This window comes from Amphiura filiformis, chromosome 11 (assembly GCF_039555335.1).
Source record: "Amphiura filiformis chromosome 11, Afil_fr2py, whole genome shotgun sequence".
Lineage (NCBI taxonomy): Eukaryota > Metazoa > Echinodermata > Ophiuroidea > Amphilepidida > Amphiuridae > Amphiura > Amphiura filiformis.
Window position 1 is genome coordinate 20,570,483 of NC_092638.1, and position 25,148 is coordinate 20,595,630.

Genomic DNA, 25,148 nt, shown 5'->3' on the forward strand with positions numbered 1-25,148 from the left:
TTTTATAGCATGTAAATGTTGGATTATATAAAAGCCTTTTTTAAACGTTTTGTAGGACAAAAACTAAGTCAAAATGCTATTGTATAATATTGTTGGCCAACGATGTTTCAAAATATTTTGTCTACACTTAATAATAACCTATGTTAAAAAGTTTTCAATAATGTTTTCTGAATGTTATAAAATGTTTTATACCCTTTATATAGTCCGACATTTTCTGTAAAACGTTGTGCGTGTGCATAAGATTTTGCTCACAAAATGTCGACATACGGCTGCTGAAAGAAATCGTTACTTGTTACCTATGTAGTACTACCGTAAAAAATCAATAAAGCATACAAGTATATGCCTATTAACGAGTTGCTCGGACACTAAAAGAACGGATTTTAGGATAGTTTGTTAAACTTTTTGATTTTTTTCTTTGAATTTACAGATATTTATGTTACAATTAAACGAAAAAAAAATGAAAAAGCTTAACAAACCAACCTAAAAATTCGTGATTGTCCAAGCAACTCGTTTATGCTTATTATCGTTTTTTTTACGGTATTTTGTGTATACAGACACAATACATTTGTACGAACGTATTTCATATTATGGAACACTTATGTAGGCCTACACTCTAAGAAATAAAGGTTCTAGAAAGGTTCTAAACTTGTCCTCTCAGGAAAACCCTTACAGGTTCTCTAAAGAACCAAAAATGGTTCCTAAACCATTAAAAATGGCCCCCAAAATGTGATACAGAACCGTTTTTGGTTGTTTAGAGAACTTTTAAGGGTTCTTTAAAATTAAAGAACCTTTTTTAAAGATTCAAGAGGGATGGTTCTCCTAAGAGGACAAAAAAGGTTCTATCTAGTACATGTACCTTTATTTCTTAGAGTGTATGTCTGTATTTTTAGCAAATTGGAACCGAAATCCGCAATACTTTCCATCACATATTTATTTTTCTGAGACTGGGAGTTATAGAATACCAGGATAATTGTTTACAGTAACTTTTGATAATTTAAACTGCTCTTTGATACTATGGTTTTCTGTCACAACAGAATTTATCAAATTACCATTCTAATAAGCGCCCAGGGCGCTTAACAAAGTTATTTTTGGTGGGCGCTAATTTTTTACCTGGTTTACCTAATTTTTTTGTTAGGGGCGTTTATTAGAGACAAATTTATGTATGTTATAAATGGGTCCTGAGAATGTTCTAGTATCTTTTCTGATGTAGAAATCTAGTCCTCCAGCTATTTCACTGTAACGACGTCTATCCGTCACTTCAACATTGATGGTACCCGCCTTTAGCAAATTGAAAATACCCTGGGTGGGCGCTTATTGGGGCATGGGCGCTTATTGGAATGAATACGGTATATCAAATTAATTTATTATAGTGTTAAGAATCTCTTAGAATGTGATAATATTTTGTGCTTTTACAAAATAAATAGCACATTTATATGTGCGATATGACATAGGCCTATTTGCAATTCCTTCAAATCAATACATGTAGTGTTTTCCAATGTACAAGCTGTATCAAAATGATTGGTATAATTATTATTATCAATTTTGATGTTTTACTATTAAAAGCCTGCCTCTACAAAAAGCAATATTGGATACTCTTGAAAATATGCTGAATGTATACTTTATTCATGACTTGATATACATGATATAAAATTAGTCTATAAATTATTTGGATCTTATTTTTACGTGTCAGACTCATCAATTATATTTACTTAAAGTGTGTGTAGCTGGGAGGAAAAGCCGACGATCATTTGAAAATGTTGACTATTCGTGTTAAAGATATACATGATTTGATTCTGTTTGAGAGAAAAAATTTGTATCTTTAATATAAAGGTCAAAATTTGCAAATGATCGTCGGGGTTTCCTCCCAGCTACACACACTTTAAGTACATATCAGTAGATTTATAAATTTTACTTCGACGACTGTTAAATATGAAAAATAAAAAAAATATTAGTTTTTAATAATTTGCCATCAAATGTGTTTTATATCGTCAATTTCAAAAAATCAAAATTACTTGATATCAGAAGGACATTCCTCGTATTCAGAATGCAATTCGATATGTCCGATGTGCTCTCATATCCCACAAAAAGCAGGCCAGGCTACATCTATTATTTGGCTTAATGGGCTACACTGGATAAGTAAGAATAAACTAAATAATAAATAAATAAACACTTTGGAATGCTCAAGTTAGGAAAACTTTACACATATAAATAAATTTATTAGAAAACAAAGATAATCCATTTTGTGTGGTACCGTATACTCTCTAGTGATTTATCCCTGAGAATCCCAAGTCATGAAACATTTTTAAAACGGTTTATATGACAAAACACTACAACAATATTATAAAATGTAAACTTTTTTGGCAAACATGTTAGAGTGTAAAAAATAATTGTTTTCTGAAAGTTTAAAACGTTTTATTCACTGTATGTTTTCATGCCCGGCATTTAAACGTTTTCTGTAAACGTTTTGTGTTTGTTATCTTATGTAACACGAGTTTATGTATACAGACACTTAACAATTTTCTGAGTAATTACCCGGGGGGGTACTCAGTACAAATGACCATACGGGGACGTGCCGCAAACATGGGTAGCATTTTCGGCCTTCTGGTATATCAATGACCCCTTTTTCAAAGCCTATTTTGGTATATTGAAAAATTGGTATATTTATGGGTCCACTTCCAAAATCTCAGCGGCACGTCCCTACCAAAACCAAACTTGAGTACCCCCCCCCCCCGGAGTAATTAGGTATAGTAATAAGATAAAGTTGACACCAAACAGCTCTTCAACCCGAGGAATAACATCTCCCTTGATCCTGCATGGCCACCATGTTTATCAAAATACTTTTTCTGCACAATCATTTCATTTGTTTGAGACGTATGCAAAAACAATACCATTGTGAAATCTTCTCCACAAAATCTTGTTGTATTGCTATACCCATAAGAGTCATTCAGATATTTTAGATTAAAATGTTTGCACAAAATTGCGTTATAATTTAAAATCTAGCACCAGAATAATAGCTTCTAACCGCACAATATTCACATCCCAAACCCTAACATCACAGACCAACTTATCTGCTTCCTACATATTCTCCACAAAATTAATTTGTGTACAACTTGTTTATCTCTGCATGTCCCTTTAAGGTTGGTCTGAACCCTGGAATTATGGAAACTTTCGGGCCTCATAACTTCTAAATTGTTGGTCTAAAGTATATATAAGTATACATAATTATTAAGAATGGCAAAGACTTGATAAGTTCATCTGTGAGGTCAAATTTGGGCCAAAAATATTTAAAATTTGGGCCAAAATCGGGCTTTTTTTATGATATTTTTGAAAAATCAGCATTTTTTGACCATTTTTGGTGCAAATTTCTCAAAGTTGGTCGAAATTCAACAAAATTAAAAAACGGGTCCTAGATATTTTGATCTAGTTTTTAAAAATTAATTTAAAAAAAACCGTTATTTTTGGGATTTGCCATTCTAAATATGTATACTTTTATATACTTTAGACCAACAATTGGGAAGTTATGAGGCCCGAAAGTTTCCCTAATTCCAGGGTTCAGACCAACCTTAATACTTTTGTATGTGTAAACTTGTGTACTTTGCGTATGTATTATACGAGTATGGTGGGCAGGTGTGCCTGGGTAGGGTGGGGTGTGTAATCCAACCTTTTAGTGTCCGAGAGTAAGAGTCTGAAAGCTATATAATAAAATGTCCCGCCACAGGTTGGTACCAAAGTGCGCCAGTTTTTACTGGAACCCTTTTGGTGCCGATTTTCTGTGAAAGTAAGAAAAAGAAGCAAAAAACAGCATGTTACAAAAAATTACATATATCAAAATACTACTGACTTAACTTTAAAATTATTAGCACTGCATGTACCGTAAAAATCGTTAATAAGCATATGTGCCTATTAACAGTATTTTGTTCAACTTTTCATTTTTTTTTAATTTACAAATATCTGTGGCAAAAATGAAGTTTAACAAATTGCCCTAAAATTCGTTCTTGTCCGAGCATCTCGTTAATAGGTACATACGGTATGCTTATTAACTAATTTTTACGGTACATGCAGTACATATAGTAATAGTATGTCTCTGTATGTGGTTATATACCAAAAAATACCGTTTCATATTTCCCCTTATAATGTCACTTTCTTGCTCCTTCCCTCCCTTTCTATCACATCGCTGTCTTTGTTCTAGTCCCGAGTTTTAATTTTGTTCCGATATACGAGCATACATTCATATCCTTTTTGACCACTAACACCCCCACACACACACCCACCCCCACACACACCAGACACACCAGACACCCCAGCATCCTAACAGAAACACATAACCGCCGCAGAAAATCAAACATCTTACCAACATACTTTCCTATCCTCGTTGTCCCCCAACACACTTGCGTCCACCCACCACCCCATACACGCCACACCCACCAACCTACTGTAAAAAAAAACGAATAACACTTAATAAACACTAAAATGCGTCATTTATATTCTACACGTAAAAGCATACGATTAACACTATTACACGTTTATAGAAGGATTTATTGATGGATTAATAACACTTTAACATGTTTATATCGGTGATATAAACGTGTAGGAGTGTTTATATTTTTATCACAAAAACATCTATAAACGTTAGGGTGATTCAAAAATACAAAAGTTTTGATTTTTCAACGGGCCAACCCCTAATATTGTTCATTTTGGTGTAAAAATACATCATGCAAAATTTCACGAAATTCAAATAATTTTTAGAGGGTGTGCCCGGGCTTTGAAGTTTTGTGTGTGAAGTCTATGAGGATTTTTTGTGATTTTCACTCAACCACCAGAAAGTAATAATTAACTTATCCAACTATGCTATAAAACTGTTAGTATGTAGTCTTAGGTATTCATGAAACAAATATGTAAGAAAAATTAAATGAAAATATTGACAAGCGGAGAAAATTCAAAAATTAACTCAATTGTTTCAATGGTGGGAAAGCAGAAGACAGAACAGCTAAAACATTTGGCCAGTCCTCTGACCAAAGGAAAATATTATAATTAGGATAGCCTATAATAGAATGAATGAATGGTATAAATATTCTCTATTGTATTTTCAGCTTCAGTGACCTGTCATCCACTTGGAAATACTATAGAGAATACAAAATGTCCATCTCTCCTCTTCCCATGGTGCATTGTATCTATTGAGTTTAATGATCAAATGGCTCTATTCATAACTCATAATGGCTAGAAATCCTAGCATTATGCAGGAAGCATTATGGGAGCCTACAACTTGATGTCTGATGGTGGGAGGTCTTCTTTCATACTGCTAGATAATTATGTAACAATCAGTTACAACCTGTAATAGATAGTGCATATGCCTTTGTTAATATTCAGGAGTTTATTCATTTGCCTGTTACAAGAAGTTGAACTATCAGCAGTGCTACTGAGAGGATTCACTCCCTCTTCGTTGAATGTACTTTTTTCATTTTTATAGACAATCTTGAACTTGGTGATTTAAATTTCCGATGGGTTTACATAGGAAACATGTGTATCTAACACACCTGAGAAATTCACCCACATAAGATGAGTCTTTGTGTGAAAAACCCGTTGGAGAAAAATTTTGCACCAAAACCCTATTGACTTTGCGTACAAAACTTCAAAGCCCGGGCGCACCCTCCAAAGTTGATCTAAATTTTATGAAATTTTGCATGATACATTTTTACACCAAAATGAACAAAATTAGATGTTGGCCCATCAAAAAATAAAAACTTTTGTATTTCTGAATCACCCTAATAAACGTGTTATGATGTTAATCGTATGCTACGCCTCCTATACTTTTATGTGTAAAATATAAAAATAAACGTGTTTTAGTGTTTATTAAGTGTTATCAATTTTTACAGTGATAACAGTACCATACCCGCCGCAGAAAATCAAATATCTTACCAGAGGACAATAATCAGGAATCTTAAAGAACTTGTCCGGATTTGCAATCCCTTCTTGATAATCATCGAATGCTATTGATGCTGTTACTTGAACTGATGGAGAGAGAGAGATAATTATTAAATCATACAATTAATTAAACTGTTCAGAATGTGACTAATTGTTATTGCATTCAAATTCAAAAGGATTGAGCCTATGTTTATTGACCTAAGTGTCCCACATAAATATTAAAAACTGATCAATATCGAATAGGATGGGTTTTGATTTTTTGATGCTAAGACTATTAAGCTATATAAAACCTGTTCGGTCATATGATATCTTTAAAACATGAGCACAGGTTTTCTTAATAAACAATTTTAACTTCGTGAATAATTAATTTTTGAAATAGGTTGCTTTGTTCAAACTTGGAATTCACAACTTTTATACAATATCCTGTACCTTTTATTATAAAAGTCCAATTTTTAAAATCTAAAATCCTTAAAAAGCTAAATATATGTAGAACTTAGAATTTAAAACAATACTACCAATAGTAATGCTGTTCATACCTAATCACCACACACTTTTTAGGTAGATACCACTTTTAATATGTCTATATATGGGTTTTGGGGGTCAAGACACCCAAATCAGACCTCTACCTAGAATGAGTTATGTGTATATTTTGGTAATTTTCTTCTTTTTTCCAAGTAATTTTTACCGTATTTTGCTCAAATTTTGCTAATTTCCATAGTTTTAAAACCATCAGACACCTACAATATAAATAATCATACTATGTAGGCCTACCTTTAACATGGAAAGCTAAGTAAACAATTGAACATCTACCCTTGTTTACTTGTTTGTCGATGCACAGATTGCTCTCAAGAAGGAGTCTATGTCATGTGTCAAGTTTGACTCCGGCTTAAATGCATTTCGACTGTTTGAGCTCATTGCTAGTAAATCTAATCATTTTAAACTTGCCATCAACCTTTTCTGATTTTCTGGATGCATATTTTGTCTGATATCAGGCGCCACTGTAGCTCTGAGGTAACCTGCCGCACATTCAGCTCCTGCATAACTGACATTCTCCTTGTTGAAAGCAATCTATGCATAGACAAACAAGTAAACAATCATGGTAGATGTCCACTTAGCTTTCCATATTAAAGATAGGCCTACATGGTATGATTATTATTATTGTAGGTGCCTGATTAAGGAAATGAGCAAAATTTGAGCAAAATAAGGTAAAAATTACTTTTAAAAAAAGAAGAAAGTTACCAAAATACACACCTAACTCATTCTAAGTAGGGTTAATCATGTTAAAAAGGTCAGATTTGGGTTTCTTGACCCCCAAAACCCATATATAGACATATTGAAAGTGGTATCTACCTAAAAGTGCGTGATGAGTAGGCAAAATACGTCATTTTGGCGGCCATTTTGAATTTTTGAAATTTAGCGACGTCAGACATCGTCTGAGGTAAATTTTTTTAATTTGGCCATAGAAACCACTTGTTTTATATCACTTTTCAGAAAAATGTAAAGATTCGCCCAACCCTACCAATAGAGTAACATTATGCCGTACAATCTAATTTGGCGAGCTGGACAATTATTGTCTTGAGCCCCCCACCCCCAATCAAAAACCCGGATCAGTCCCTGAATTGGACACATAACATATTCTTACGTACCTGAATTTATTTCACCAACAAATGTTGATCTCAAAGGTATGCAAGAATCCTGCAGTAATGCAAGAGTCTCTATGCCAACTGCTGCTGGATTCGGGGAGAAAAAAGTCCACTCGTCTCCAAATAGCTGTCTGCTTCCGACATAAAAAGATCCAGTGTGGTTGGCTGCATCTGGTGGTCATTAAAATAATGTGCATCACAGCATTATATTAATATAATGTTTACTATTTTAAGGGTGGTGTGTGTGTGGGTGATGGGGTGGGGGTGGGTAGGGGGTGTGTGTGTAGGGGGTGCAAGGTGGTGGGTGAGATCATAAAAACTTCCTGAAAGTATATTTTTTCATTATCCACTTCTCTTTCCCTCTTTGCCTTTTTTCTCTTTTTAAATAAGGTTTCTTCTCTTTTCATGTGTCTGCTTTCCCTTCTCATCTCTTTTCTCATTTTCTTTAATTCTTCAGCACTGTAATTTTTAACCAACGCCTAATTTATCAATTTTGTGTGATTTTTAGTTCATCATCATCAGTTTGCTGCGGAGCAGGCGACTGCAAGCTTTCTCCTTCAGTATCGTCCAGGAGATGCTGACTGTTCAAGTTCGACTAAAAAGTACAAATATTAGGCGTTTGTTGTGGATGAGTTTTCCAACAGCTCTTTTTAACTTTAAATAAATTTGCATGAGACTTATTGAATAAGAATATACAAAATCTTGGGTTTGTATTAAATATTTCAACATACCAGGTACACATCGCTTAAAGTAGGTGATATAGCGAGTCCTATTACATGTAAAAGAGTCAAGGTCAATAGTCCATATATCCTGGAAAAATTAAAAGAAGTTTAACAAAATATCAGTACCCACCGAATAGAATTTACACATAATTTAGGAAAATATTTATATAGTGCCTAAAAATATGACAATTTCCACCTTTTTTTAAATCTTAAACGAAGTTGACTTGCCCTTATCGACCGACCCCAAAATCTAAAGAACAGGGTCGCTTTTTTTTCTTGCTTTTTTTTTTAATGTCAGATTTTGATATTTTGGTTTATAAATTAATATAATTTCAAAATATTTGTTTTATTTATGTTTAACTGCGTATAAACAGATTCTGACTCGATTTCTGCGTTTGTGTTTCATTATACACCCTGTGACTACGTTGAAAATATGCTCTATTTTATTTTTTGAAAATATATTAGTAATCACAACACATTTCTGCAAATGCTGATTTGAGTAGGCATTGAATGAATAATAACACCACACGACGTAAAAGAGTTGCAGCATTGCGCATCATGTTGTATTTTGCAGAAGAGAGGAGTTTAATGGTTGACCTTCTACACCAAACAAAAATATCCCCAGAAAATAAAATTCCTGTGACAAAAATTGTCTACGTATAAGGAGAAACAAAAGCATGATAAATTAGTCTCTGTCTTCTTCCCTTTGAATTTTTACCACAAAAAAAATTAATGTTACAAAAAATCGAATTACAAACGTATTACAAATGACCATAAAGTACATTATGCATAATATAAATAAATAAATAAATAAATAAATAAATAAATAAATAAATAAATGTATTAGCAAATAAATAAACAATATATTCACCTTTTTGGCATCTACTATCACGTGGTAGTGAGTTTTCATTGTTCCATCCATAGACGTGACATTGATAAACATTGCTGCCATTTCAGTCATAGCATCAAATGCAACGTATGCATTCTCTCTCACAATCATAGGTGTTTCTGACTGACTGCTAATCCCTACGACCAAAGATTCTGCGTAGAAAATGAACAACCATTATAGTATTTGACACAATATTTAGATCATGTTTGGATATATTTTTATAGCATGGTCTTGTGTTTTAGATTTTTCCAGGCGAGCTATCAAGTTAGTGTCAACTCCACCTGAGGGTATTGAAGAGAGCTGTTCAAACCACTCGTCTTAATTTTTTAAGGAGAGTGGCCGAGGTGTTCAGGAGAGTGGTGCTTGATTAATGATTGATAAAGGACACCCGGATTCTGTAAGGTTTTGTTTATCCTTAGTGTAAGAGAGCACGAAATACTGATATGATTAGAGTTAGGGTTAGGATTTAGGGTTAGGTTAGGTTAGGATTAAGGTTAGGGTTAGGGTTAGGATTAGAGTTGGGATTTGTTTGGTATTCTCTTACACGAAGGATACACCTTTTTGTTTTTATCAGTTATATTATGCATGGCTTTGGAGACCTAGAATACAAAATGTGTCATTTTTTTAATCAATAGATTTCAAGTTTGTTTTACTGACATTTAGTCATAATTTGCTAATAAACTTATGGGAAAATAAAAGTGAAGTCATAAAAACAGTTCTCCTGATTGCAATTAAGGGCGATTCATAGCTCACATCAATCGCAATTGAGAGAGGAGAGCTATGGTTGAGTGACAGCTTCAGCTCTCTTGAAAACAAAAGTATAAACATAGATCATGAAGATGTCATGATGTCAACAGAGGCGTGTTCAGATGGGGTACGTGGCTAAAATAGGCTGATTTTGTATAGTTTTGGCATAACCCCGGGGGTCAACCCCACCATCACAATGCGTAAAAACAATGGTTAAATAAAAAAATGGTTGATATAATCTGCTGAATATTTTGAAGAAAAGGAAAACACACCTCCCACCCTCACCAATTCATGACAGGGTGACAATCCAAACAAGAAGCAAGAACCAAAATTTTATTATTATGCGGCCGAAATATAAAACATGACTCCACCGTGAGAGGGCAGCGTCCTTTGTAAACAAAGAATAATCTATAGGACTGCGACGCTAGCGTTATTTAATAGCTGTTTATAGTGTTTATATGGTTATTGGCGTAATCATAAACTATATTGGCCTCAACACACGGTAATACATGGTTCTATACGTACATACATGCCTTTATGCTATCTTCAGTAGATAGTAAGTTTCTGAATGTAACGACCCGAGCCACCTACCCCTATCAAACGACAATCATTCAATCTGTACGAATCATCAGTCATGTCAGTGAACATGAACTCATTACATTTAATTAGCTTACGAACAAAATACTTACTCTGAGTAACCACAAACTGCTTGGGAATGCATCGACATATTGATCGCTGTGATAAAACACATACTGTTGACATCCACAACCCGACACAAATTTGCATTAAGCTTACAGTAAGCTTAGCTACCTGAAGCATTGTTAATGAAATACTCAAAATGTCCTGTATGTCTTCAGTTTTTCACGTGCACGTTTGCCGGCACGTTTGACACGGACACCGAATATTTTGACTTATTATAATGTCTATTCGGGTGTCTTTTAATAAGACACAAAACACAGTCGTTTAAACCCCCGGTTTAAACCATGGATCGTCACAAAAACACGCGCTTTCGGCGACATTTGACAATGACCCTGGCTAGTGACCTTATGACCTACATGGCTGGCACTAAGTCATTGAGGGCTCATACCACTTTCCAAAGACTTTATAAAGGAAGTAGCGTTTTTCGTTGTATTTTTTATGAGGAACATTTAATATGAGAATTGAAAATAAGCATCAAACAAAAAGTTGTTCTTATGTTTGACTTTGTTTTATTAGGGTTTGTAAATCTTTTTTTATTCCATTATAGGCCTATAATGAGGAAAATTGAAAATAAGCATCTAAAGAAAGTTATTATATTATGTTTGACTTATCTATTTATTTTGTTTTGCTTTGTATTATGAGGAAAATTATGAGAATTGATCTGAAAAAGTTATTCTTATGTTTGACTTTGTTTTATTATGGTTTGTAAATCCGTTTCTTTTGTTTTTCATTGTATTGTGAGGAAAATCATGAGAATTGAATAAAAGCATCAAGAAAAAAGTTTGACTTTGTTTTATTAGGGTTTTAAAATCTATTTCTTTTTGAGGAACATTATGAGAATTGCAAATAAGCATCTGAAAAAGTTATTCTTGGTTGACTCTGTTTTATTAGTGTTTGTAAATCCATTTTTGTTTTTCATTGTATTATGAGGAAAATTATTAGAATTGAAAATAAGCATCAAGAACAAGGTTATTCTTATGTTTGACTTTGTCTTATTAGGGGTTTAAAATCTATATCTTTTGTTTTATTAATGCATTATGTGGAAAATTATGAGAATTGAAAACAAACATCTAGAAAAAGGTTATTCTTATGTTTGACTTTGTCTTATTAGGGTTTGAAAATCTAAATGCTCATAAGTTTGCTCATAATACAATGAAAAAACAAAAAAATTGATTTACATACTTTAACAAAACAAAGCCAAACATAAGAATAGGGTTTTAAAATATATTTCTTTTGTTTTATCATTGTATTATGAGGAACATTATGAGAATTGAAAACAAACATCTAGAAAACAGTTATTCTTATGTTTAACTCTTGTTTTATTAGTGTTTGTAAATCTTTTTTTTTTCATTGTATTATGAGGAAATCAATGAAAATTGAAAATAAGCATCAAGAACAAAGTTATTCTTATGTTTGATTTTGTCTTATTTAGGGGTTTAAAATCTATTTCTTTTGTTTTATCAATGCATTATGTGGAAAACTATGAGAATTGAAAACAAACATCTAGTTATTCTTATGTTTGACTTTGTCTTATTAAGGTTTGAAAATCTAAATGCTCATAAGTTTGCTCATAATACAATGAAAAAACAAAAGAAATTGATTTACATACCCTAACAAAACAAAGTCAAACATAAGAATATGGTTTTAAAATCTATTTCTTTTGTTTTATCATTGTATTATGAGGAACATTATGAGAATTGAAAATAAGCATCAAGAACAAGGTTATTCTTATGTTTGATTTTGTCTTATTTAGGGGTTTAAAATCTATTTCTTTTGTTTTATCATTGTATTATGAGGAACATTATGAGAATTGAAAACAAACATCTAGAAAAAAATTATTCTTATGCTTGACTCTGTTTTATTAGTGTTTGTAAATCTTTTTTTTTTCATTGTATTATGAGGAAAACTATGAGAATTGAAAATAAGCATTAAAGGTTATTCTTATGTTTGACTTTGTTTTATTATGGTTTGTAACTCTATTTCTTTTGTTTTATCATTGTATTATGGGGAAAATTATGCGAATTGAAAATAAGCATGAAGAAAAAGGTTATTCTTATGTTTGACTTTGTTTTATTAGGGTTTATATCTTATTTTTTTTTTTTATTGCCGGAACTAAGGCGCGGAGTGCGCAAAATTTGATTGTGAAAATTTTGATCGCAAGTGTAAAGAAGCCACGCGGAGCGATTTGGCTTAATTGGGCTACACTGGATAAGTAAGGATAAAATAAATAATATTAAATAAATAAACACTTTGGAATGCTCATGTTAGGAAAACTTTACACATATAAATTAATTTATTAGAAAACAAAGATAATCCATAACTTTTTGTGCAGTACTCTCATGGGGTTACTTTATCCCTGAGAATGTCACATTGGAAAAAAAGTCATGAAAACATTTTTATATGACAAAACACTAAAATGTTATTGTAAACCTTTTTGGCAAACATAATGTTTAAAAAGTGTTCAAAAATAGTGTTTTCTGAATGTTTAAAACGCTTTATACCCTGTATGTCTTCAGGCCCGACATTTAAACGTTTTGTGATTGTTATGCATACTGTAACACGAGTTTATGTATACAAACACACTTTTCTACATTTTCTGAGTAATTAGGTATAGAAGATAAAGTTTACACCAAACTCCTCTTCAACGTTGAGGAATCACCTTAAACCTACATAGCCACCATGTTTATCAAAATACCTTTTCTGCACATTTTATCTTCTCCATCTGGTACATGGTTGTATGCTAAATCCATAAACATCATTCAGAGATTTGAGATTTAAATAGTCAAGTTAAACAAAATTGGTTATAATTTAAAATCTAGCATCTGATTAAGGGATCTGGAATGAGCGTTTTGAGCGTTTCGACAGTATTTTTTGTGGGACATGAGAGCACATCAGACGTATCAAATTGCATTATGAATACGAAGAATGGCTTTCTGATATCAAATAATTTTCATTTTTGAAATTCACGATATAATACAAATTTTATGACAAATTATTAAAATTTGATATTTTTCACATTTTGATATATAACAGTCCTCGAAGTAAATTTTATAAATCTAATGATATATTCTTAAAGTGCATGTAGCTGGGAGGAAAAGCCGACGATCAATTTTTGACCTCTCATATTGAACATATGGATTTTTCCCCAAAAGACCTAATTTTTTGGTGTTTTGGGAAAAAATCCATATCTTCAATACGAAAGGTCAAAATTTCAATTGATCGTCGGCTTTTCATCCCACCTACATACAGTTTAAGTATAAATCATCAGATTTATAAAGTTTACTTCGAGTACTGTTAAATATCAATTTTAATCATTTGCCATAAAATGTGTATTACATTGCGAATTTCAAAAATTATTTGATACCAGAAAGACATTTTTCGTATTCAGAATGCAATTCGATATGTCTGATGTGCTCTAATGTCCCACAATAAATACTGTCCAAACGTTCATACCCCACCCCTTAATAGCTTATAACCGCACAGTATTCACATCCCAAACCCTATATCACAAACCATTTCTTCACAAAATTATTTTGTGTTCAACTTGTTTATCTCTGCGTGTCCCTTTATGTGTACGCTTGTCTACCGGTACTTTACGTATGTACCGGTATTATGCGAGTATGGTGGCCAGGTGTGCCTGGGTGGGTGGGGTGTGTAATTCAATCTTTTATGGACCGTTCACAAACACTTGTTAGGGGGGCCTGATGCAAACAAATTTCAGGGCCCTCCCTTTTTGACATGAAAACTATGGGTCAACCCCATAGAAAAGCATATAAACTCAATTTTCCCAGGAAAATTTGTGGTCATTTTTTTCAGCCCCCCCTAGGAGGGTCAAAAATTTCAGCCTCCCTTTTGCATCAGCCCCCCCAACAAGTGTTTGTGAACGGTCCCTTAGCGTCTGATTGTGAGAGTCTGAAAGCTATAAAATGAAATGTCCCGCCACAGGTTGGTACCAAAGTGCACCGTTCTTTACTGGAACCCTTTTGGTGCCGATTTTCTGTCAAAGTAAGAAAAAGAAGTTAAAAAACAATATGTTACAATTACATTATCATATATTAAAGCATAAAGCACTGCTGATTTAACGTTATTAGCACAGCATGTACCGTAAAAAATCGTTAATAAGCATATGTGCCTATTAACTGTAGAAACTTATTCATTTCTTTTTAATTTACAAATACCGGTATCTGTGGCAAAAATGAAAAAGTTTAACAAAGTACCCTAAAAATCCGTTCTTGTCCGAGCAACTCGTTAATTAATACATTCTGCTTATCATGCTTATTAACGAATTGTTACGGTACATGCAGGCTGAAGAGTAATCTCAATATTGTCTCTGTATGTTCATATCGTAAAAAATACCGTTTCATATTTTTCCTTATAATGTCAGTTACTTGCTTTCCCCCATCCCCCTTTGTATCATATCATTGTCTTTTTTCTAGTCTGAGTTTTAATTTTGTACCAATATACGAGCATACATTCATATCCTTGTTGACCACTATCCCAGCAAACACAAAACGTTTTCGACATCATTCGCAAAAGGTTATAAAAGGTTGTCAGAACACGTTTAAATGTCGGGTTATATAAAGGGTATATTAATGGTATACAACGTTTTCATAACATTAAATAACATTTGTTGGTAATTTACTGCACAGCAAACACAAATGTTTTATAGAAATCATTTAAATGTCGGGTTATATAAAGGGTATAAAAAGGTTTTAATAACATTCCAAAAACATTTTTGAAAACTTGGTACAATTCATTCTAAACAGAATGTTATTTTGGGGTTGAAAAAATATTTTGCAAAAAATGTTTTACCAAAATATTTACAATAACGTTTTAAAAATGTTTTCACGACCTTTATATAACCCGACATTTAAATGTTATTAAAATGTTTTGTAAAAAATACTTTAAGAACATTTCTGTGTTTGCTGGGTGCAAATTATTTTAACATAATGTTATTTAAGTGTTGACAAAATATTTGGCCAAAAATGTTTAAAAAATAGTTTACAATGACATTTCGAAAACATTTTAAAAATATTGTTGTAGTGTGTTTTCATACAAAACGTTTTAAAACGATTTCATGACCTTTATATAACCCGACATTTTAATGTTATTAAAACGTTTTACCTAAACCAAAACCCAAAATATAACTTATTTAAAACGTTTTAAAAACGTTTTTGTGTTTGCTGGGATAACACCACAAGACACCCCATACACCCCAGCATCCGGCATCCTAACCAGCTAACAAAAACACATATCAAACATCTTACCAATATACTATCCTATCCTCGTTGCCCCCCCCCACACACACACACATGCGCCCCCCCCATACACTCCACACCTACATCAACCTAACAGTACCATACCCGCCGCAGAAAATCAAATATCTTACCAGAGGACAATAACCAGGAATCTTAAAGAACTTGTCCGGATTTGAAATCCCTTCTTGATAATCATCGAATGCTATTGATGCTGTTACTTGAACTGATGGAGAGAGAAATAATTATTAAATCATACAATGAGGTCAACAAAAACAAGTTTGTTTCCTGTAGCGCGCGCATTACGTTTTTGGCGGCTTATTTTGCGCATTAGATTTTTTTTCACTTACAAAGATAAAAAAAAAAAAAAGACCACATAAAACTGGAAAAATCGCAAAAAAAAAAAATAATACATAACATTACTGGAGTAAACATTTACGCATCACACAACAAACGAGTGTAGTGAAAAACTGAAAAATCACTGGAGAAAACATCACACATTTTTTTTAAATACCTTTTATAATCTGCAGGTTGAAAGGGGATCATAAATATTCTTGAATATGAAGAAATATGATTGTTTTTGTGTGTGTGTCGGAGAGACCCACGGTAAATTCCCATTCCAATTTGCAGCAAAAAAGGTGGTTTTTTTTTTCATTTGAAGACATGGATTATAAAAAAAAATATTAAAAAAAAACGCATTTCACATTTTACTTTTTTGACCAGCTATAAGAAACAAACATGTTTTATTTTTGTGGCCTGAATTAAAACTGTTTAGAATGTGACTAATTGTTATTGCATTCAAATTCAAAAGGATGCCTATTTGACCTATATGTTTATTGACCTAAGTGTCCAACATAAAATTTATGGAAGTACGTATAGGCCCTACTACTGGTGGATAACCTGAATGACAGCCTCATATCCCATTTTAACCCATCAAAATGCAGATTTTGTATCAGGTGAAAGCTCATATTTTTCTCAATAACATATTGAAACTAGGCGTTCCAAACTGTATATTTCCGAAGAAATCATCAAAACACTGTCGACAGTCACCATAGGCCATTTAATAAAAGGCACTAAATTAAATGCCCACGTGACCCATGAGCGCCGCCATACCAAGACCACCAAGTGATCAGTAGATGTCCTACAATGCTATATAGGAATTTCTCAGACAAATATCATCAAAATTTGGACATGCATCACGCGTTTTCAATTGAAATACATAGGAAGACCACCCGCTAAGCCAAAGATCACTTTTCCAGACATCCTGTCTAGAAGCTGTAATGTCAGCGCCCATCTGGTCACGTGGGCATTAAATTAAGTGCCTTTACTACGACTGGTCAAATTAATCTCAACTGTGGTATACCACAATCGAGACTATGTGACAGTTTTTTGATGATATCTTCGGAAATCTTAGATTTGTAATTCCCAATTTCAGTATGTTCATGTGAAAAATAAGATCTTTCATTTTGATATCAGTTACTTATGAATATCATTAAAAATAACACTGTAGAGTGTAGACTAATAAATAAATAATAATAAATTTCGGAATTTATATAGCGCTTTTTCCAGAGGATTCAAAGCGCTGTAATTTCGCTGCGTGGTGAATCATCACAATCAGATCGCATCAACTAGGCTAGTTGCAGCCGAACCCGGCGCAAACCTATCCGCACTTAGATTGTAACGTCCACCCATTTTCTGCAGCTCCCCAAATATCATTAAAAATAACACTGTAGAGTGTAGACTAATAAATAAATAATAATAAATTTCGGAATTTATATAGCGCTTTTTCCAGAGGATTCAAAGCGCTGTAATTTCGCTGCGTGGTGAATCATCACAATCAGATCGCATCAACTAGGCTAGTTGCAGCCGAACCCGGCGCAAACCTATCCGCACTTAGATTGTAACGTCCACCCATTTTCTGCAGCTCCCCAAATTCCATTGGGTGAAGGAAGTTTTTGATAACGAAACAACTAATCACCGATTTTGAAAGCAGGAGGAAACCGGAGATCCCGGAGAAAACCTGCGAGAGCGAGCATGGATCGGGATAAACCAAGTGCACATGAGTCCTTGGGCCGTGCCAGGGCTTGAACCCGGGACCTCAGTGGTGCAAAGCGAGGGAATTACCACTGCGCTAACTCGCCCTACCAGTATCATAATGTATAAATGTCAGTAACTCCATAAGAAATTACTCACATTTATAAAGAACATTTATGCGTATTTTTCATGAATACTTGGAAGGGACGATATTTTATGTTAATATACCTAATTTTTAAAGAATACCATTTTCCAAATATACCAGGTCCCTTTCCTTTAAAAATTGATCAATATCGAATAGGCTAGGTTTTGATTTCTTTGATGTTAAGAATACATAAGCTATAGAAAACATTTTCGGTCCTATGATATCTTTAAAATATGAGCACAGTTTTTCTGTAAATACACAATCTTAACTTCGTGAATAATTAATTAGCCAAAGGGCGGATCAAAGAAAGACTAAATTATCGACCCCCTCCCCCAGTAACATTTGCCGTATACAATCTAATTTGACGAGCAGGACAAATCTTGTGCCCTCTTCAAAAACCCGGATAAGTCCCAGAATCACATTTTATTACGCACCTGATTGTATTTCACCTACAAATGTTGCTCTCAAAGGTATGCACGAATCCTGCAGTAATCCAAGAGTCTCTATGCCAGCTGCTGCTGGATTCGGGGAGAAAAAAGTCCACTCGTCTCCAAATAGTTGTCTACTTCCAACATAAAAAGATCCAGTGTAGTTGGCTGCATCTGGAGGTCATTTAATACAATAATGTGAATCACTGCATTATACCAATAGTAGGTCTGTGTTTAGTATTTTAAGGGTGTGGGTAGGGTATGTGTGTAGGGGGTGCAAGATGGGGGTGTATGTCAGGGACTCCGGGTGGTGGGTGAGATCATATAGGTACACTTCCTGAAAGTTTATGTTTTCATTATCCCCTTCTCTTTCCACTGTTTGCCTCCTTCTTTTTCTCTTTTTATATAAGTTTTCTTCTCTTTTCATGTGTGCTATGTCCTCCCTTTTCCCTACTCTTTCTCATTTTCTTTAATTTTTTCAGCATTGTAATTTTTAACCAACGCCTACTTAATCATGTTGTGGGATTTTTAGTTATCTATTTTAATACTTGTTTTAATAGACTTTTTAATATAGTGTATATCATTTTGCCCCCTCCCTCCCCCACATTTTACCCTCCGAGGCTCATAATTATTGCACAGCCCATTAACTGTTTAAGTTCGACCAAAAAAGGGGGGCCCTGAAAAATGTTGACCCTCCTAAGGGGGGGGGGCTGAAATTTTCGAGGTCTGTAATGGGGGCCCTGAAAAATTTTCGCGATAAAATTTTTTTGCATCAGCCCCCCCCCCTTACAAGTGTTTGTGAACGGTCCCTAAGTACAAACTATGCGTTTGTTGTGGATGAGTTTCCAGCAGCTCTTTTTAACACCAATTACATGAGACCACGAGACCTATTGAATATATTATGTGACCGTATACGACGAATGAGCCGTAAATTCCTCCTCCGGTCAATTAATTTTGTTTTATTTCGTGTTTAGAAAATATATACCATAAGCTTTTTCACTGCGAGCCTCATATTATGTGACCGGACACTACGAATCAGCCGTAAAGTCGACCCTGGACAATTTTGTTTTATTTCGTAATTAGAAAATATTATAAGCTTTAAAATGGTATATCATTTGACTGCAAACGATATCCAGAAGCGGGGTTATGGTTTGTTGAACTTTGCTCCTTCAACAAAATGGTAGCCTTTTTCGCTTCTACATGTGTCTCTTTTTCCACATTGGTTGTGTATAAAACAGTCATAATTGGCGATCATTTCAAATCATCCCCAAGTCAACGAGGTTCAGGAATATCCTCTCATTGTTAATTTTTGGTTATACATATCTAGTCAAAATACAATGCTTTGTAACCCTTGCACTTAAACAGGATTTAGCCAAAGCAAACAAAGACCAGAGCTATTATGAATTCTATAGACATCTAAGGTAGAAGCTTATAATCCTCTTCAACAATAAGATTATTGATTGGTTTAAAAGGAGATACATGTCGCGCCAACTTGAGGTACCTGTGAATACGACCTTCATGCACATTTTACAGAATACGTTTAAGGACATTTACGGCTCATCCGTGCTGTACTGTCACATATGGTACAAAATCTTGGGTTTGTAAATAATATTTCAACATACCAGGCACACATCGCTTAAAGTGAGTCCTATAGCGAGTCCTATTACATGTAAAAGAATCAAGGTCAATAGTCCACATATCCTGAAAAAAAAGTTTAATAGTTTAATAAAATATCAGTAACCACCGCATAGAATACACATTTGAGAATAATTTTGGGAAATATTTGTATAGTGCCGTAAAGAATATAACAATTTCCACCTTTTTCAGCTAAAACGATAATGGTAATAGTAATGATCAATTTGTCTGCAGCATATGTCTAGGTTATCTTATGTCATGTATGTAGTGACCCATCTGGAAAATGTACCACCTGTATTTACTCCTGGCTATGACAACCTGTTATATATATATTTTTTTTTTAAACGTCTAAGGATCTTAAGTTGTGAAGTGAAAATGAAAACCTTTTTAAAGGAAGAGACTACGTATTTATACGAAGAGGGCCGTTTAATGGTTGCCAGCTATTTTTTAATTTTAATTTGACCTTCTTCAATCTAGATATAGATTTATTATTATCTTTTCACTCATTGCATGATACAATAATAACACATAAGAATAATACATTATAAAGATATAAAGAATAATACTTATATAATAAACTATAGAAATGCACAATACAACGATGAGTGAAGGAATTACAGAATCTACACCAAGCAAAATATCTTCAGAAAATAAAATTTCCTGAGACGAAAATTGTCTACGTATAAAGAGAAACAAAACCATGATAATATAGTCTCTGTCATCTTCCCTTTGAATTTTTACCAAAAATAAATAAATAAATAAATAATAACAACAACAAACGGTAATAAAGTACATGTTAAATGAATAAATGTATTTAAATAAACAATATATTCACCTTTTTGGCATCTACTATCACGTGGTAGTGATTATTCATTGTACCATCAACAGACGTAACATTGATCAACATTCCTGCCATTTTAGACAGAGCATTAAATGCAACGTATGCATTCTCTCTCACAATCATTGGAGTTCCTGATTGACTGCTAATCCCTGCGACCAGAGATTCTGCGTAGAAATTGAACAAACATATAGGATTTAATACAACATTTAGACCAATATTATTTGGATATATATATATATATATTCAGTAAATTTTCATCGTCAACCGTGTAATTGAATGGGATTATTTTGAAATTTTAAAACGCTTGAAATATCACAAACAAATAGGCCTATGTTAATAAATAATATAAATACAAGCTAAAACCATTGGGGTTCGATAATGAACCCCACAAAACTAACCGAGTATATAGGAAATGCCATACGGCCGAGCGGTTTTGCCGGCTCTCTCCGACCATCATGCCACCCGCCGCCTGATATATAGCAAGCCTTGTGTTTTAGATTTTTCCAGGCAAGTTGTCACCCCCCGAGTATTGATGAGAGCTGTTCATACCACTCCCCTGAATTTTTACGGAGAGTGGCCGACCTGTTTAAGGAGAGTGGTGTTTGATTAATACTCTATATAAAGGACACCACGAATTCTAAAGATTTTTTTTTTCAGTTATATTATGCATGGCTTTGGAGACCTAAGAATACAAAATTTTTTGTATGGTTTTGGCATAAACATTATCGGATGCTTTTCTTATGGTGTCCAACTGAAAAACAATTGATATTAACGTCGTGTTTTAAGATCCGCATATTTTATAAGTATTTGAGTTATAATAAATACAGTATATAATGTATAGCAACATATTTTTATATTCTTTGTTTTTTATTATTCTGCTGTTTTGCTTCTCTGTTTTTAAAAGTATCACTAGAATTACGGACTCTTTTTTGTTTATATAATTGTTTTCTGAGTTTTGCCGTAATTTATGTACGGTACTATTAAAGGAGGATTTCGTGATCCTATTGTCTGTCCAAATAACTTAGACACCCGGTTTTTAGGATATATTTCGAAAAGTTTTCACTTTGGCAAAAAGTCATGAAAGAAAAGTTGCTAAACACGGTCAGACCTAACAGAAATTATTATTAAAGCGATGAAAAAATATTTTTCCTTGTCTACTTTTATTCAATTTTGACCGATTTACAGCAAGATATCTGGGTCCAGCCGAATATTCCTAATGACTTGAAACTTTTGATGGGATAATCTATTTACAGTAAGGGGTGTTTGAACATTGTAGTCATGCATATTGATCAGTGATGACACCCTTTTTCTTTGATCCTTTTACTAATTCACAATAATGGCGGTCTACTCAAATGCATTCAACAAAAGCATGTTTGCAATCACCGCGAGAGGTCGTCTCACACGCATAACAAATACACTACGATCAAATAGGTTGATGACAATATTTGATTGAATGGACTGTGGATTTCGGTGAAGGACACCGGTTCAAATCCTTTGTTTGGAGCCAATCAATAATTTCATGCACAACCTCTATAACTCAAAAGATGTCACAGTTGGTGCATTATAACAAATGATAGGGCAAGTTACTGTGCGTCTGGAGTGTATTGTGAATTATACTCCTCACCAATAACATCAGAACATTCATAGGGCATAGGCCTATAATTTGTATTTTCTTGGAATTGGGCCAAGCCAAAAGCATGCACAGAACAAGATTCAAATACCGCGCCGAATTGTTGTAATTGATTGAGGGACAACTGGGATCACTGCGTTAATACACTAAGAATAAATATACCAATAAGAAACACTGTCTGCATTTTATGAACTGAATTATATTTTTCATTTTTATAAAATGTTTTTGGTGAGGAGGGAGCACTAAGAATAAATATACCAATAAGAAACACTGTCTGCATTTTATGAACTGAATTATATTTTTCATTTTTATAAAATGTTTTTGGTGAGGAGTATAATTAATTTACTATTCATCCATTCACTATCCAAAATCACAATACCTACAAATCTGTATAATGAGACCTTCCAAAATAATGGTACCCAACTTCTACCGGATTATTTTTAAAGTGTTGAGAAAAACCTTCCAATTTCAATAGAATTTCTGGTAAACTCTCACTCAATGCTTTGGAAACACAAAAATCCCGTTAGGTCTCAGCGAATGTTAACACTTTTCTTTCATGACTTTCCTTGAAAGTGGATATTTTTTCAAATAAGTAACAAAAACTGGGTGTCTAAGTTAATTGGACAGACAATTTAATAGCATCCTCTTTTTATGACATTTTTCAGTAGATATCCACGAAAAAAGCTTATTTTGCGATATTTTTGCTAAACGAATTAATCTGCAAGAAATAGTTGGTACATAAACATTATGTAGCCAGAGGTATCCAGTGGTGTAAAAATCTCAACTTTTTTTGGAAAAGTGGGGGATGAGGCTGTGGATCACGAAATGCCCTTTAATAGTCAATCAGCGTGAAATACCGTACTATTTGTTAAATACAAAAATACACTTTACGAGTTCACCGATAGCAGCTCAATAAGACCGTGTAAAATTAAAGTCTTGGTTCTCCCCCATATCTTGGATTTGACAGATTTCCCCCCTAAATTTGTCAAAAGATTTTAAGACTTTGAAATACTTTAGGAAAACTTTATACAGATAGAGAATAAGGAGGATCACCTCCAAGTGTTTTTGTGATATTCTAGTGGAATTGTATATTTAAAAAAAACATATGAAAAATGAAAAAAAGGGTCCTCTATTTACTCGAGCACTGTTGGAAAAAACCGAAAACCATACCAACAATGCTAATTTGACATTGAATAAGAAGAAAAAACACCTCCCACCCTCATCAATTTATGACAATCCAGACAAGAACCAAAATTATATTACTTTATGTGGCCGAAATATAAAACAAAACTCCACTGTGAGAGGGCGCATCCTCTCTGTTTCAGGCTCTGTTTGTAAACATAAAGATTTTTTTGCCCTATTTTAGGGATGTTAGCCGGCAATTATTGTGCCAATTGGACTGTAACGCTAGCTTCAATACGCTCTATATATACGTGTAGTGTACACGAGTGTGTTATCCTTATCGGCGTAATCATAAAATAAAACCTCACCACACGGTAATGCATGCATGGCTCTATCCCATACCTTTATCACTGTTTATGCTATCTTCAGTAGATAGTAAGTTACGACTCGAGCTACCCTATCAAACATGTGTTTTCGATCTGTACGAATCATCAGTGAACATGAACTCAATACATTAAATTAGCTTACGAGCAAAATACTTACTCTGAGTAACAACAAACTGCAGGGGATAGCATTGGCATATTGGTCGCTGTGCTAGAACACACACTGTTGACATCCACAACCCGACACAAAATTGCATTAAGCTTACAGTAAGCTTAGTTACCGGAAGCATTGTAAATGAAATTTACTTTAAATGTCCTGTAAATGTCTTCAATTTTTCACGTGCACGTTTGACACGGACACTATCAAAAATTTTGACTTTATGTCTATCCGGGTGTCTAGACACAAAACACAGCTGAAACAGTCGTTTAAACAATGGATTGTTAAAAAAACAGGCGCTATGTTGATTATGAATTGGCAGACGCAAGACAATGACCCTGGTACGTGACCTCGTACATGGCAGGCAGTATGTTATAGAGAGTTCCCGTGTTTTCAAGCGGAACGGACTACAATAGTGTTTATAACGTGATTCGAACCGCCGTATTCCTCATTCCTTTGATTTGGTCAATGACCCTATTGGTGCTACATTCTACAAAATAACATTTGCTAATTATTGCGCGAGTGTTGGTATTCTGAAAATTGTAAACGGAGTTTAGGTTTCCCTCCAAGATGGCGGGTAACCCAAAACACGGGAACTCTCTATTGAGGGCTCATACCACACCAATTGCTTTCCAAAGACTTTATGTGTAAAAACGAGATTGCATTTTAGTATGGTTTGTAAATATATTTCTTTTGTTTTTCATTGTATTATGAGGAAAATTATGCGAATTGAAAACATCAAGAAAAAAGATTTATTCTTATGTTTGACTTTGTTTTTATTGTAGCCTATTTTGAGAGGAAAAATAATGAGAATTGAAAATATAGCATTAAAAGGTTATTCTTATGTTTGACTTTGTTTTATTAGGGTTTGAAAATCTAAATTCTCATAATTTTCC

General features: G+C 33.7%; 2 protein-coding genes across 2 annotated transcripts; both read right to left on the reverse strand.

Annotated features, from left to right (window-relative positions):
* Window positions 1-504: 504 nt before the first annotated feature.
* On the reverse strand, window positions 505-10,971 carry LOC140164526 (uncharacterized). The gene is made up of 6 exons (XM_072187826.1): window positions 10,613-10,971; window positions 9,159-9,328; window positions 8,297-8,375; window positions 7,569-7,736; window positions 5,917-6,008; window positions 505-3,770 (listed from the first exon to the last, which is right to left on the reverse strand). Exons 1-6 carry the CDS (start codon window positions 10,740-10,742, stop codon window positions 3,693-3,695), a joined length of 717 nt encoding a protein of 238 aa, XP_072043927.1. The 5' UTR covers window positions 10,743-10,971; the 3' UTR covers window positions 505-3,692.
* A 3,504-nt stretch (window positions 10,972-14,475) lies between these two features.
* On the reverse strand, window positions 14,476-24,856 carry LOC140164525 (uncharacterized). Its single transcript, XM_072187825.1, has 6 exons — window positions 24,256-24,856; window positions 20,955-21,124; window positions 20,107-20,185; window positions 18,491-18,658; window positions 16,012-16,103; window positions 14,476-14,619 (listed from the first exon to the last, which is right to left on the reverse strand). The coding sequence occupies exons 1-6, from the start codon at window positions 24,383-24,385 to the stop codon at window positions 14,542-14,544; spliced, it is 717 nt and encodes a 238-aa protein (XP_072043926.1). The 5' UTR covers window positions 24,386-24,856; the 3' UTR covers window positions 14,476-14,541.
* Window positions 24,857-25,148: the final 292 nt, after the last annotated feature.

Excerpts from the sequence above, each read along its gene's own strand:
- LOC140164526 (XM_072187826.1), bottom strand. The coding sequence starts at position 10,742 with ATGCTTCAGGTAGCTAAGCTTACTGTAAGCTTAATGCAAATTTGTGTC. Across the intron at positions 9,329-10,612 it reads GCAGTTTGTGGTTACTCAGA|AATCTTTGGTCGTAGGGATT; the intron begins GTAAGTATTTTG and ends TTTTCTACGCAG. Across the intron at positions 3,771-5,916 it reads TTCCTGATTATTGTCCTCTG|AAAATCGGCACCAAAAGGGT; the intron begins GTAAGATATTTG and ends TTACTTTCACAG.
- LOC140164525 (XM_072187825.1), bottom strand. The coding sequence starts at position 24,385 with ATGCTTCCGGTAACTAAGCTTACTGTAAGCTTAATGCAATTTTGTGTC. Across the intron at positions 20,186-20,954 it reads TGATAGTAGATGCCAAAAAG|GATATGTGGACTATTGACCT; the intron begins GTGAATATATTG and ends CTTTTTTTTCAG. Across the intron at positions 14,620-16,011 it reads TTCCTGGTTATTGTCCTCTG|AAAATCGGCACCAAAAGGGT; the intron begins GTAAGATATTTG and ends TTACTTTGACAG.